Raw genomic sequence first — 13,533 nt, 5'->3', positions numbered from 1 at the left:
AAAAAAACAAATTGGCCCAAAGGGGTCATGACCCACAAATTGAGACAATGTAGCATCAGGAAGGTTGAGAACCATTGCCATAGACAATGGCTACTAGGTTGCCAACCCCTGTGGTTATTTGAATTGTAGTTGGGCATACTGAATGCTGAAAATCTAGCATCCATACATGAGAGGACACATACAATATTCGTCTTCTTAGGTCTGGGTTACCTCATTCAGGATGATATATATATATATATATATATATACACATACACAGACACACACACACACACACACACACATATATACATATTTTTTAGCTTCATCCATTTACTTACAAATTTCAGTTTCATTTTTCCTAACAGCTGAATTATATTTTATTGTGTGAATGTGCTACATTTTAATGATCTGCTTATCACTTGATGGACATCTAGGCTGTTTCTAATTTCTGGCTATTGTGAATGGAGCAGCAGTGAAGATGATTGAGCAAGCGTCTCTGGGGGAGGATGGAGTGTTTTTTGGGTTTGTGCCCCAGAGTGGTATAGCTGGGTCTTAAAGTGGATTGATTTCCAGCTTCCCAAGGAAATACCACAAAGATCTCCATAGCGTCTGTACGAGTTCGGACTCCCACAGCAAGGAATGAGTGTCCCCTGTCCCCATATCCTCCTCAGCATGAGTGGCTACATGTTTTATTGATCTTGGCCATTCTGACAGGTGAAAGCTGAAATCTAAAAGTAGTTTTATTTGCATTTCCTTGATGACCAAGGATGTTGAACATGTCTTTAACTGTTTCTCAGTCACTCATGTTTCCTCTTTAGAGAATTTTGCTTAGTTCTGTTCCTCACTTTTACTTGAGTTATTTGTTTTCTTGATATTAGGTTTTGTGTTGTTGTTGTTGTTGTTTATTACATTTTGGATATAAGCCCTCTATTAAATGTGTAGTTAGTAAAAAGCCTTTTCTCATTCTGTAGCCTGCCACTTTGCCCGAATACTGTGTCCTTTGCCTTACAAGATCTTGTCAGCTTCGTGAGGTCCCATTTATTAATTGTTGATCTTAGTGCCTATGCTAATGGTATTCTGTTCAGGTATTCTGTTCTTTCCTGTGTCCATGGGTTCAGGATTATTCCCCACTTTCTTTTCTGTCAGACTCAGTGTATCAGCCTTATGTTGAGGTCCTTGATCCATCTGGAGTTGGACTTTGTACGGGATGATAAGTATGGATCTATTTGCATTCTTCTGCATGCAGACATCCTGTTTGACCACATTTATTGAAGACACTGTCTATTTTCTAGTGTTCATTTTTTGACTCTGTGTCAAAATTCAGGTGTCCATAGGTGTGTGGACTTATGCCCAAGTCTTTAGTTTGAGTCTATTGATTATTGATCAGCATGCCTGTCTCTGTGTCAGTGCCATGCTGTTTTAATTAGCACAGTTCTGAAGTTCAGATTGAAACTGGGGATGCTGAGCCCTCCAGCAGTTCTTGATATTCAGGATGGTTTCAGCTGTCCTTGATTTCAATATAAAGCTGAAGAGTGTGGTTGTTTTGTTGTTGTTGTTGGTGGTGGTGGTGGTGGTGGTGTGTGGGTGTGTGTAGAATTGTGTTGGGATTTTGATGCAAATGACCGTAGGGTTGTGGGGTCCCTGAGTCTACTCTGCCAGAGAGCATAGCCACTCAGGGAGGCACTACTAGGGAAGTTGACTGCCCTTACCCCACAACTTTGCAGGGCAGACGTTGGGCTGTAGGGAAGCCTTGGGACACCACTCCCGCGGTGGGGAAGCACAGTCTGAGGTGGGGGGTACACAGAGCTGGCTCAGGGGTCCCTGGGCTTGCAAGGAGGCTGAGGCCATCTGGTTCTCGGGCTCTCAAACATCCTGGTGCCACTGGGATCCGAGGAAGAGCTGAGAATGCAGTGGGGGCCCCACAGGCTGGATCTAGCCTGAGGCCAGGGAGAAAGGGGGAAAGCTCTGGCTGGTCCCTTGGGAAGAGAGTCCTTGGCTTGATTTTGGCTTGGTTTTGTTGGCAGCTGTGACTTGGGGCACAGAGGGGCCGTCTATGGAGATTAGACAGAGGCTCTATAGGCAAAGGCCTTCTCCATGGATCTCCATGGTGGACCCTGGTGAAAAGAGGCAGTCCATGCTTTTAAGACATTTATTTTCATGGCGGAAAGTGGATGAGTAAAACCGTACCCCACTTCTCAGGGCGGGCCTGAGATTAAATACCTTTTGCAGGAAGGAGTGTCTGGGAAGGAAAGCTGATTAGCTAAGTCTTCAGGCCTTTAGGTAACATTAAAATGGAGATCTGTCTTGAGCCTATGTGACCACAAGTCATGTCCTCTACCTGTGGACGGGTTTGGGGCATTGCCCTTATGTGACTGATGGCCACAAATCTATGGAGGGCTACAGCTAGTGACAGGGGCCTGGTGCCCAGGAATCAGGCGTAGCACCTATCGTCCCTTTAGGGTCACTGGGGCCTCTAGCCTTAGTTCAACTGGGAAACAGGCAACCTTTCATGGCCCCACAAATGACCATCTTCATGGTTCTGTGGGATGGATTTCACACATTTGGGTCAGGATAATCTGCACTATCTTAGACAGGGTTTCTATTCTGTGCAAAACATCATGATAAACAAAACAAAACAACAAGCTGGGGAGGAAAGAGTTTATTCAGCTTACACTTCCACATTGCTGTTCATCACCAAAGGATGTCAGGGCAGGAATTCAAGCAGGGCAGGAACTCAAGCAGGGCAGGAACTTGGAGGCAGGAGCTGATGCAGAAGCCATGGAGGTGTGCTGCTTACTGGCTTGTTCCCCCTCGCTTGCTCAGCCTGCTTTCAACCTAGGACTACCAGCTCAGTGATGGCTCCACCCACCATGGACTGGAGCCTCCCCCATTGATCACTAATTGAGAAAATGCGTTACAGTTGGATCTCACGGAGGCATTTCCTCAAGGGAGGATCCTTTCTCTGTGATAACTCCAGCTTGTGTCAAGATGACACCCAAAACCAGCCAGCACACGCACATTCCTTCCAGAAAGTGCCTTTTCTGGTAGGAGTCCAGTTCCTTGGCTGAAACGCCCCTCATCTCCACTGGACTGAGTCATGTTGAATCTTCTGGAACTTGATCTCCACACTGCTTAGGCAGGCATCGTCTTTGTGCAAGCGCCTTGGAGCGACACACACAAGACCATGTATGTCTCTCCCGAGATGTGACCTTACGGCACAGGGTTGAGAGGAGGAGCGCCTCACACACTGTCTGCTCAGTGACTAGCGGCCTTATGGCTGGCCCACTGTCATGGGAACGGATGACGGTCTCAGCAGAAGATGGAGTAGCATCGTTTCCTTCATGATGTGATGGGAGCAGAGCCAAGCCTGGTGCTAACCAGTCTCTCTCTTCTCTCTCTCCTATTCAGTGTGTCTGGCTTGTGTCCACTCACCTCATGCTCTCCATGTGTCTGTAAGGCTTCACTCCTCGCCCGCCAGGAGTACTCAGAATCACAACGTCATCGCCCGAGTCCAGCTACCTGTGTCACCATGGCCATTTCGTCACGCCTTGCCCTGTGGGAGCAGAAGGAAAGTTGTGTTTTGGGGGGCTGTGGTCACAGGGCCAGACTCTACCCTGGCAAGAGAGGCTGTGGCCTGCGTGACCCAACTCACACCCACACACCCACGCACCGCAGGCAGGGAATGATGATGGTCTTCTGTCTCTGTGCCTGCCCAGTCTGGATCTGTTGACTCCTTCCCATCCCTTAGCAGGAGTCTGGGAATGGGCGTAGTGCAGCTGCCCTATCTATAGCCCACGGCAGCCTGATGGAGGGCTGAAGCAGGGGGGAGGAGACAGTAGAGGGGGTGCAGAGGTGGACTGTTGGCTGCCGGTCTAGTGCTAGAGGGTTTCTGTGAATCTACCTCTGGTCACTACAGAGACCTGGACAATGGCTTTTACCTAACCTGGCTATCCTTCCTTCACATTGATATTATCCATAGGATTCCTTAAGGGCTCCTTAGCCTCTGATACTTTCCCCTCCCTCTTTCTCCTCTCCTTTCCTCCTATTCTTTTTCTTCCCTTTGTATAGACACTATTTTTTTTTTTTTTGAGACAGTGTTTCTCTGTATAGCCCTGACTGTCCTGGAACTCACTTTGCAGACCTGACTGGTCTCAAACTCAGAAATCCACCTGCCTCTGCCTCTGCCTCTGCCTCTGCCTCCCAAGTGCTGGGATTAAAGACCTGTGCCACCATCACCTGGCTGTATAGACACTATTATTTAAAAATAAAAAAATAAGAATTTTTGTCCATGGTTGGTTCCAGGGATACAGAACCCACAGCGAAGAAAATGGGTGTCATAGGCCATGGTTATGAGTCTTCCCAGCACACAGGAATAATCGATTATTACTATCTATTACTTCAAGTCCCCAGAAGGCTTCTTCAAGAAGCTGGGAGGTACCACAGAGACAAGCTTGGAGTGCAGTGCATCCTGGGAGTATCCCTGTCTTAGGTGGGAAGAGCATTTTCTCCTGGGGTTTCTCCAGTGGCCCCCTGGGGCCAGAAGCATGAGGACAGAGGAGCCTGGTGTGCAAGCCACCCCTCCTGGCATCTCAGAAGCTGCTCTGAGAGGTGGTTTGGGTTCTTCTCAGGAGGAGACTCTCCAGGCCGAAGCCACCTCTCCCGTACAACCTCTAATGTTCACACTGGTCCATTCTGTCCCCACACCTCCTGGCTTCCTGGTGTCTCTCAGAGCCTTTCTGCTTTTCTCTCATGCTTTTCCCCTCAGATCCACCGGGCATCACACACCATCTGGGGGGAGCCCTGGCCCTGCAGGCTCACTCTCACTTCTCTCCTCGCTTCCACACACAGATTCGAGAAGAGGACAAGAGTCCTCCTCCATCCTCCCCGCCTCCCTTGTTCTCCGTCATCCCTGGGGGCTTCATCAAGCAGCTGGTTCGAGAGACAGAGAAAGAGTCCAAAGAAGCCAGGAGGAGGAAGGCGGCGGCATTCACCGCCCCAGAAGTAGAGGTGAATTGCTGTGTGGGGGCAGAGAGTGATGGGGCGGGGCAGGCAGGGTGGGGTGGAGCAGGTGCCTTCCCATTCATATCCTCCATATTGTCCTGAGTCAGTCACTCTTATCTTTGCTCTCTGCCCTGCCATATTCTTCCACTCTCTGTTGAGCTCCTATGCAAACTGAAAAGCCCATCTCCAATTGCTGACATCTGGAGGGTCTCACATTGCTCTACCTTTCTTAACTCCCCCATGGTTGCTTTTCTTGAGACCACGCAGAGCTCATTTAATCGCATGACTTATTCAGCTATGAATTTCTAAACAGCAGCAGCTGCCTTCCGCTCAGCTGTGCCCTGAAAGTAGCCCTCATGCTCTGAATTAGTTCCTTGTCCCAGGCCAGCCTGGAACTTCTATTCCATTCCATTCAGTCTCCTGAGTGGCCATGGTTATAGGCCTGGCCACTGGCTTGTCTCTGTTCATTCATTAAAGTGGAAAAGATGCTGGCATGTCCCTTCCTCGGAGAGCCTGATGTTGAAGCATTGGCATCCTTCTGGGTCGGACACATGAGCTGGTGGTCCCACACACCAGTGTCCTCCAGCTGCAGGTCTCTCAGCCCCTTCTAAGTCTCTTGGAACATCCACTATCCAACAACTGAAGGGTTTATCCCAGCTAGGTTGTAGATCTTGGATGCTTGCTCCATCTGCTATTCCTTCTGACTGGTATTGATGGGCATCATCAGCCAAAACTAGTCCATAGAAGGACCAGTGTCATACCCCTGATTTCATCTAAACCTTCATATGGAGACCTCCAAAGCCTGGGCAGGATACCAAGGCTGGACATCAGAAAGGCAGGCTTGGAGTACAGTGTATCATGGGAGTATCCCTGTGTTAGGCAGATAGGGCACCAGTTCCTGCTGCCTCTATACTGCCCTCTTGAGGCAAAGAGAGTTATGGCAGAGTTGGGCTGAGAGGACCAGGGATTTTAAAAACCAGGTGTTGGCCTAAATCCGGAGTGTCACCCTGGCTCCCTCCTCCTCCTTGGCCCATTTACACTACACGTGCTTGCACCTGTTTAATGACAGGGGCTTCTCTGTGTCAGCAAGCCACTCACAACTGACTGGAAGCAGCTGTGGGGACAGCAGTTGGGTCTCATGGAAGAGACCGACAGGGTGGCTGGGCCCTGTGCCTGCTCCTGTCTGACTTAAGGAGTAAACAGAGGCCACACTTAAATCTCGGATAGCAAGCGGTCCTGTAAAATGTTCCTGTCTATCGCCAATGTTCACTTAGTGATTGTGGCCCTGTTTAAAACAGTAATGGGGACGGAAGTCACACCTGCTTCTCAGAGGTGGAGACTGAAGCACAGAGAGGTCAAGACACTTTCCTCAAGCTCACCAGGCCAGGTAGAGGCAGAGCCATGCTATGTAAAGCTCTCTTTCTGGGGCTGCCTGGGAGAGCAGGTAGGTGAGGTACAGGAAACAGAGTGGACAGGACGGGTGGAGAAAAGGTATGCCTGCTGGCCATCAGGACCAGCATGAACAAACACGAGGGTGTAGGGAATGGGTGGGTGGGCCAGAACTAGGAGGTATCCAGTGTGGCCAGAGAGTGAGGCGAGTGGAGACAGACAGACCCTGAAAAGGCTTGGAGGAACCGAGGGTGTGTTCATGGACTTTTAGTAGACTTGGGGTGGCCACCAGTGCCCTGATCAGTGGCCACCAGTGTCTTGATCAGTTGTAAAAGGACAGTTGGCTGATGGGTGACAAATGATTGGGAGGTTGGATGGAACAGGCAGTCCGTTTGAGAACCTGGACTACTGGAGTGGAAGCTGTGCCCCCTCCTCCCATCTCCTCCTCTTGAGATCACAGAAGAGCTTTTCACACTCAAGCTTGCAAAACTCCACACAGCACGCTTCTGTTATGGAGGGGCTCACAGAAGATAGGAGACAATTGGCCGAAGTTGCCCCACACCTGCACTGAGATGGGAATGCGTATCCCTACTGTGATCTCATCAGGGTTGAGATGTGTCTTAGTCAGGGTTTCTATTCCTGCACAAACAACACCACCAAGAAGCAAGTTGGGGAGGGAAGGGTTTATTCAGCTTACACTTCCACATTGCTGTTCATCACCGAAGGAAGTCAGGACTGAAATTCAAGCAGGGCAGGAGCTGATGCAGAGGCCATAGAGGGGTGCTACTTGTTGGTTTGTTTCCCCTGGCTTGTTCAGTTTGCTTTCTTATAGAACCCAGGACCACCAGCCTAGGGATGGCACCACCCACATGGGCCCTCCCACCTACTAATTGAGGAAATGCCTTACTGTTGAATCTCATGGAGGCACTTCCTTAAGGGAGGTTCATTTCTCTGTGATAACTCCAGCTTGGGTCAAGTTGACACAGAAAACCAGCTAGTTACAAGATGGAAATGTAACAGCGGCTACTGAGGACTGACCAAGTGCTGGGCCACCACCAATCCTTATATCCACCGTGCATGGCAGGTCTTTATGGTCCTTGTGTTATTGTTAAGAAATTGGCACAGAGAGGAGGAGAAGGAGGTACCCAATACCACACAATGAAAAGAGGCAGAGGTGGCATTAAACTCCCTTCTGTTGGATTCCCGAGTCTACCTTCCTCCCCATGATTCTGTGGACCCTCAGCCGCTATCTAGACTGAAGCTCACTGTCAGGCACAGATTCTGAGGATGTCAGAAGGGCTTGGGTTTCTTTGTGTGGGTGAAACTGGGAATGATTTGGCTGTTGGTCAGTCATGCAGCAACTCAGCCCATTATGGTCTCTCTCCTAGATCCCAGCAGTTACCACTAACCAAACCAACAAGACCAACAATGTCCCCAAGCCTGAAAGCCAGCAGACTTCCCAGGACAGCTCATCCACCACTCAGAACAGCACAGACATTCCAGGAAAGGAGCCCCCAGGGGCTGGTGACAAGGACTCCACACCTGTGACCAGCACCAGTGGGGAGAGACCTCAGGAGTCAGGTCCCACAGGAACACCCGCCAAAAGGACACTGCCCTTCAAGAGGGGCGTGAGGAGGGGCGATGTGCTGCTGATGGTGGCCAAGCTGGATCCAGAGTTGGCCAAGGCAGAGCAGAAGGTCCAACTTCATGATGTCCCCATGGACAAGACCCCAACTCCAGCCAAAGATTCTGGAGGGACAAAGAAAGGGGTGACCACGGGGACTTCCTCTGCCCCCCAGCCTTCTATGTCTGAGAAGACCAGGACTAGGGGAGTTGGAGATACAGGCCAAAGCACAAAGGGTGGGAAATGTCAGGGCACAGAGGGAAAGGGGAGCCGGGACCCCCAGACCAACAGGCAAAAAGAAGGTGAGTCTCAGAGCACAGAGGAGCAAGGGACCAGGTCCCAAGCTCAGGAGGCAGGAAACAAGGAGCAACTGGGAACAGCTAAGAAAGAAGGAGGGGGTCCCCCAAAGAAGATGGTAAAAGAGGATGGACCCAAGGTTGCAGGGGCTGAAGTCAGACCTGTGGAGCCCCCAGTCCCGCTAAGGAAGTGGGGAGGTTTCTTGGGTCGGAGAAGCAAGTGGGACAGTCCTCAGAGCAAGGACAGAATAACAGAGTCACATCATAAGGATGAGAAGACTGGCGACTTGCAAAACCCAGCGGTAGACAGGAGCTGTGGGCAGCTAGCAGAGCCCACAGGGCAGCCATCGGGGCCTACGGGGCAGCCATCGGACTCCACGGAGCAGCCAGCAGGGCCCACGGGACAGCCAGCAGGGCCCACGGGACAGCAGCAGGAGGCTCCAGTGAAGATGGAAGGAAAGGTGGGGAAACCTCAGAAAAAGCTGGTGACACCAAGGAAACCCCGAGAGCTCCCTGGGGTGGCAGCGAAGACTCAGAATCCTGAGGAAAGCTGCAAGGCCCCGGATAGGATTCCTACAACGGGGATATCAGCAGAGGCTGCAAAGAGGGACGGCCAGCCAGAGAGCAGGGTGCAGGGAGCCGGGGAGCCCCATGTGTGCACAGAGGAAGAAGTGGATATGGTGAAGCCTCAGGCAGAAGGTCACGTAGAGTTCGTTCCTGAGGTTGGCACGGAAAGGCTTTCTACGTTGAGGCCTATGGAGGAGAAGCAGATCCTGCAGGACCCGGATAGAGGGGGCCAGAGTGGAGACTCGGACCAGGTGATGGGCTGTGGACCCTAAGGATGGGATAGGGGAGGCTACGGGGTGGACATAGGGCTAACCACAGCGCAGCACACCCCAGGAGTATACTCCTGAAGAGCTAGGTCCCTAGGCCCCACACGGTCCCTCCCCAGGCTAGACTTGCCTATTACTACTTAGTGGTTACCCTGTCCCTTGTTACCCACAATTCTCGGCGCCGGCACCACGTTTAGATTCTCAGGCCGTGCCCTGGTGGCTCCTTGAAAGGTCCTGCGGGAGAGGTTAGGGGTCCCTACATCAACCCTGGGCTGGTGGGTTGTGCTGGTTAGGCGACCTTCTTTTTGCTCCCAGGCTTATGAGGATAGATGGTACGAGGCACAGAAAGTCTGGCTGGTGCAGAAGGATGGGTTCATGCTTGGTAAGTGGGCTCAGGCTGGCCTGGGGTTTAGGGAGGGGAGTCCCACTCGTTTCTCATGTCTTTCCCGCCACCAGCTCTCAGCCAGTTTTACTTCATTCTCGAGGCAAGCAAGGAGGTAGGGGAGAGGCTGAGATGAGGATGGGACCAGTAGCTGCTATGGGTCAGAGAGTCCCCATCCCGAGTCCATTCTTGTTGGCCAGTGGAGACTGAAGGGTGTGTTCTGAGAAGTGATTCTGTGTTCCATTCGTACTGTCTGCCCATTATCATCCTGATCTGACCTAGGGGTGTGGAACAGGTCGGTGGATTTCACCCTCTGAGGGGCCTGCTCAGTGCTAGCCTTTGTCTCAAAAGGGCTTGGAGCAGTGGTTCTCAACTTTCCTAATGCCCCGACCCTTTAACACCGTTCCCTGTGTTGTGGTGACCCCCCCAACCATAAAGTTATTTTCATTGCGACTTCATAACTGTGATTTTGCTACTGTTACAAATAGTAACGTTCCGATGGTCTTGGGCAACCCCAGTGGAAAGGGTCATATGACCCTAAAGGGATCATGACCCACAGAGAACTACTGGCTTAGGGGTGGCAGTTCAGGTTCTTTATGTGAATAGAACCTTTCAGCCTGTCCCAAGTTCAGTCTCCAGCTTCCTGGACTGGCTCAGAGACTCTACCCTTCCCTCCCTTCCTCTCCCTTCCCCTCTTCTCCCATTTCCTGCCCTCCCTTCCCCTCCTTTTTCTCCCCTCCCCTCTCTTGTCTTCCCCTCCTCCTTCTCTCCCTTCCCCTCCCCTTCCCTCCCTTCTCCTCTTCCCTTCCCTTCCCCTCCCCTCTCTTCTCCCCCTCTCCCCTTCAATCCCCTCCCCTCCCTTCCCCTTCTCTCCTAACCCTCCCCCCTCTCCCCTCCCTTCCCCTCCCTTCCCTTTCTATTGCCTCCTCTCCTTTCCCCTCCCTGCCCCTGCCCTCCTACCCACCTTTCTTTCCCCTCCTGTCTCTGGCTGTCCACGCAGCAACGGTGCTTAAACCAGACGAGGGAACAGCTGACCCGCCTGCTGGAAGGGTGCGGCTCTGTATCGATGCAGACAGGACTGTCATTGAAGTGGATGAGGAACAGGTCCACCCGGTGAGTGTCCCCTCCTCCTCACTGCTGCTCTGTCCTCTCTGTCCCTACCCCCCATAGTACTCAGGGCTCTGCTGCTGGGGCTCCATCATGGGATCGTTCACTGTATCTTTTAGCTCTTTGTGAAGACAAGCCTGCTGGCTCCTGTTGCCGCGGCTCTGACTGATCTGAGCAAGAGATTACTTTTCATTTTGTGAAAACCTTTCTATAGACATGTTTCTGTTTTCACCCTGGATGCTAGGGAACTCAGCTAAGTGGGCAGGTTGCCACTGAAGCATAGATTCCAATGGTGCATATTTTGGGCATCAACCTTTCTCTTAGGGGGCTGTGCATACCTCTAAGGGACCAAGGCACAGTGAGCTTTGGTAAAGGAGGTGGTTGGCCACTGGCTTCCACCCCTGGGTGTCACAGGGCATGTTGAATGTTCCTCTCTAGGACTTAAAAAGCAGATGATGTGAAGAGGCATGTACCCTTAGCAAGCCAAACATGGTACACTTGGGGTTTTACTTGACCTGTCTTCGAGACAGCAGCCTCACAGAGCAGTGCACCCAGGATGTGGAGACAAAGCAAAGGAGATAGACAGGCCAAGGAGAGAGCCTGTCACTTCCCTTTGTGCACTGGTCTTTGTCGCATGCCCTTTACATGACAAGGCCAAGCAGTGTGTGGGGCACATGTATGCATGAGGGTGTGTAGGCAAGCATTTGTCCACGCACATATCTGTGTATGTGTGCTGGTGCTGGTGGAGTAGGGCCAAGGAATCTAGAGGAGATCCTTTGTGAGTTCTTTAGGCCAACCCCTCTGAGCTGGACCAAGCTGAGGACCTGGCTTCTCTGGTCAGCGTCAACGAGTCAAGCGTCATGAACACGCTTCTACAGCGCTACCGGGCCCGGCTGCCACACACCTGCTCGGGGCCTGATCTGATCGCCCTGCAGCCACAGACAACCACAGTGCCCTCTTCAGGGAAGGTGAGGTGGGATGATGGCTGGGGGCAGAGACAAGTGGAAGACTCCTCGCCTGGGTATTATAGGGGAGAACTGACTGTCAGCACCCTGGAAACCCTCAGATATGCTCATGATGGGAATCTTGGATTTGGCAAGCACCAGTGACCCCCTGCTCCCTAGAGGGGGATGGTGAGCTCTGGTCCAAAGCCAAGGTGTGACACTTTAAACTAGCCATGACACCCACCTGGAAAGCCATTTCATGGACACGCAGAGGAGCTGGGGCCAAGTTCAAGCTGCAGCTTCTCAGAGTCCTAACGTGAGCTAGATTCTCTGAAGTCTCATACATCCATTCATGTGGAGATAGAAGCTCTGCTCACCCTGGTATTTACTTATTATCTCTTGAAAGGACATAAGGGCAGTTATGTTTGGGATTAATACTGAAAGCAAAGGTTCGTGGCGCCACCTGGTGGAGAGTCATGGACTACACCGGTGTCCTCTGAGTCAGTCTGTCCCTCGCAGCTGTTTGCTGGTGACTGGTGGGCTCTGAGGAAACGCCAACCCTGCTGCCCTGTGGGCTTCCAGGGAGGGGAGACAGGAGAGGCCACAGATGGTAAAGCCCACGGTGGCTGAAATGGACTGGACACCTGTGGGCAAGGATGGGGCTGGAAGAAGCCAGTGGGGGCGGGGCACGTGTCACAGGTCCTGGGTGTGACTTGTGTAGGGACAGACTCACAGGACCCTGGGCTGCAAACAGATGGACAGGGGCATGGAGGAAAGTGCAGTAGATAGTCCCTAACGGTGGCCCCCATCTGTCACTTAGGGCTGTGAAGCCACACTGAGACCCATGGAGGTAATGTCCACTCCGGGTCTCTCTTCTCAGACTGGGTATTGTAGATTGATCAAATGCACATGCAAACGCAGGCACGGGGAGGATCCTGAGTGACGCTTCCCTGGCTCTCCCTGTGAGGGTCACTGGGCTCTAATCTCCTTCCTTCTCCAAGTCTTCCTGCCTCTCAATTCTCGTAGGAAGCCAGCTTGGCCCAGTCAGCTTCTGGTCCCCAAACAGCCATCAGACCCGCATTGGCCTGGGACTAGGAACAGCTTGAGTATGGTCAGGACACAGTGAAGGACATGTCTCTTGGGGTTGGAACATGTTGAAGGGTCATGTGAGCACACATGTGGATGTGGGGTGCAGCTGTGCACTCTGCAAAGAGGTCCAAGGCATCACGTGTAAGCCTGGGGGTGCCCACGGGTGTCAGGTATGCAGCATCCATTTTCTTCACAGCGTGGGCCAGGAACTGACTTGCTCATGGACATGAGTCTTCAGGGTAACTGCAGCTCCAGGCTCAGACCCTAGGATCTTTGGATGCTCCAGGCTCTGAGGCTACCTCCAGGAAGGCAGACCTTGTTCCGTGGCTCCCACTTTAAGAGCTTACCTAGCACTGGTTCCAAGTGGTTTGGGATAAAAGGTGAGGTGAAGCCACTCTGGTCCTGGTTCCCCAAACGACAGGTCTGAGCTATGAGGAGGACCTTCTGGGTGTGTATCCTGGTCCCTCCCCGACTTAGGGAGAAAAGGCAGGGCTAGGCTGGACCCCACAGTAACTATGAGGTCTAGTGGCCTTGGGTTTCCACTCCTGTCTTTTCTAGGATTCCCATATGCCTGGGCGTCCTTGACCTCTCCTGTCTCCAAGGGTGTTTCTGTGTAGACTGTTAAGGTCACCTGACATGGCCAAGGCCACTCCTTCTTCTTAACCCTGGGCAGCATGGAAGATCTTGCTCAGCCCCTTCTGGGCTTCAGGGCCACTTTTGTCTTCCCCTGGTCCTTTAACACCCAGGCTCCTCTGGGACTTTGGGAATGCTTTATACACCAGAGAGAGTAAGTTGCTCACCCTTCCTTCCTTCCTTCCTCCCTCCCTCCCTTCCTTCCTTCCTCCCTCCCTCCCTCCCTCCCTCCCTTCCTTCCTCCCTCCTTCCC

General features: G+C 52.0%; 1 protein-coding gene across 1 annotated transcript in view; it reads left to right on the top strand.

Annotated features, from left to right (window-relative positions):
• Positions 1 to 13,533, top strand: part of Myo18b (myosin XVIIIB) — a 208,929-nt gene that overhangs the window by 14,541 nt on the left and 180,855 nt on the right. Inside the window, exons 2-7 of the mRNA XM_029477836.1 lie at positions 3,391 to 3,550; positions 4,831 to 4,989; positions 7,761 to 9,110; positions 9,441 to 9,507; positions 10,508 to 10,620; positions 11,406 to 11,582. Coding sequence (XP_029333696.1) covers positions 3,512 to 3,550; positions 4,831 to 4,989; positions 7,761 to 9,110; positions 9,441 to 9,507; positions 10,508 to 10,620; positions 11,406 to 11,582 — 1,905 coding nt within the window. The 5' untranslated portion in view covers positions 3,391 to 3,511. The remainder of the gene's footprint in view (positions 1 to 3,390; positions 3,551 to 4,830; positions 4,990 to 7,760; positions 9,111 to 9,440; positions 9,508 to 10,507; positions 10,621 to 11,405; positions 11,583 to 13,533) is intronic.

This window comes from Mus caroli, chromosome 5 (assembly GCF_900094665.2).
Source record: "Mus caroli chromosome 5, CAROLI_EIJ_v1.1, whole genome shotgun sequence".
Lineage (NCBI taxonomy): Eukaryota > Metazoa > Chordata > Mammalia > Rodentia > Muridae > Mus > Mus caroli.
Note: the sequence above shows the minus strand (reverse complement) of the source record. Positions and strands in the feature narration are given on the sequence as shown.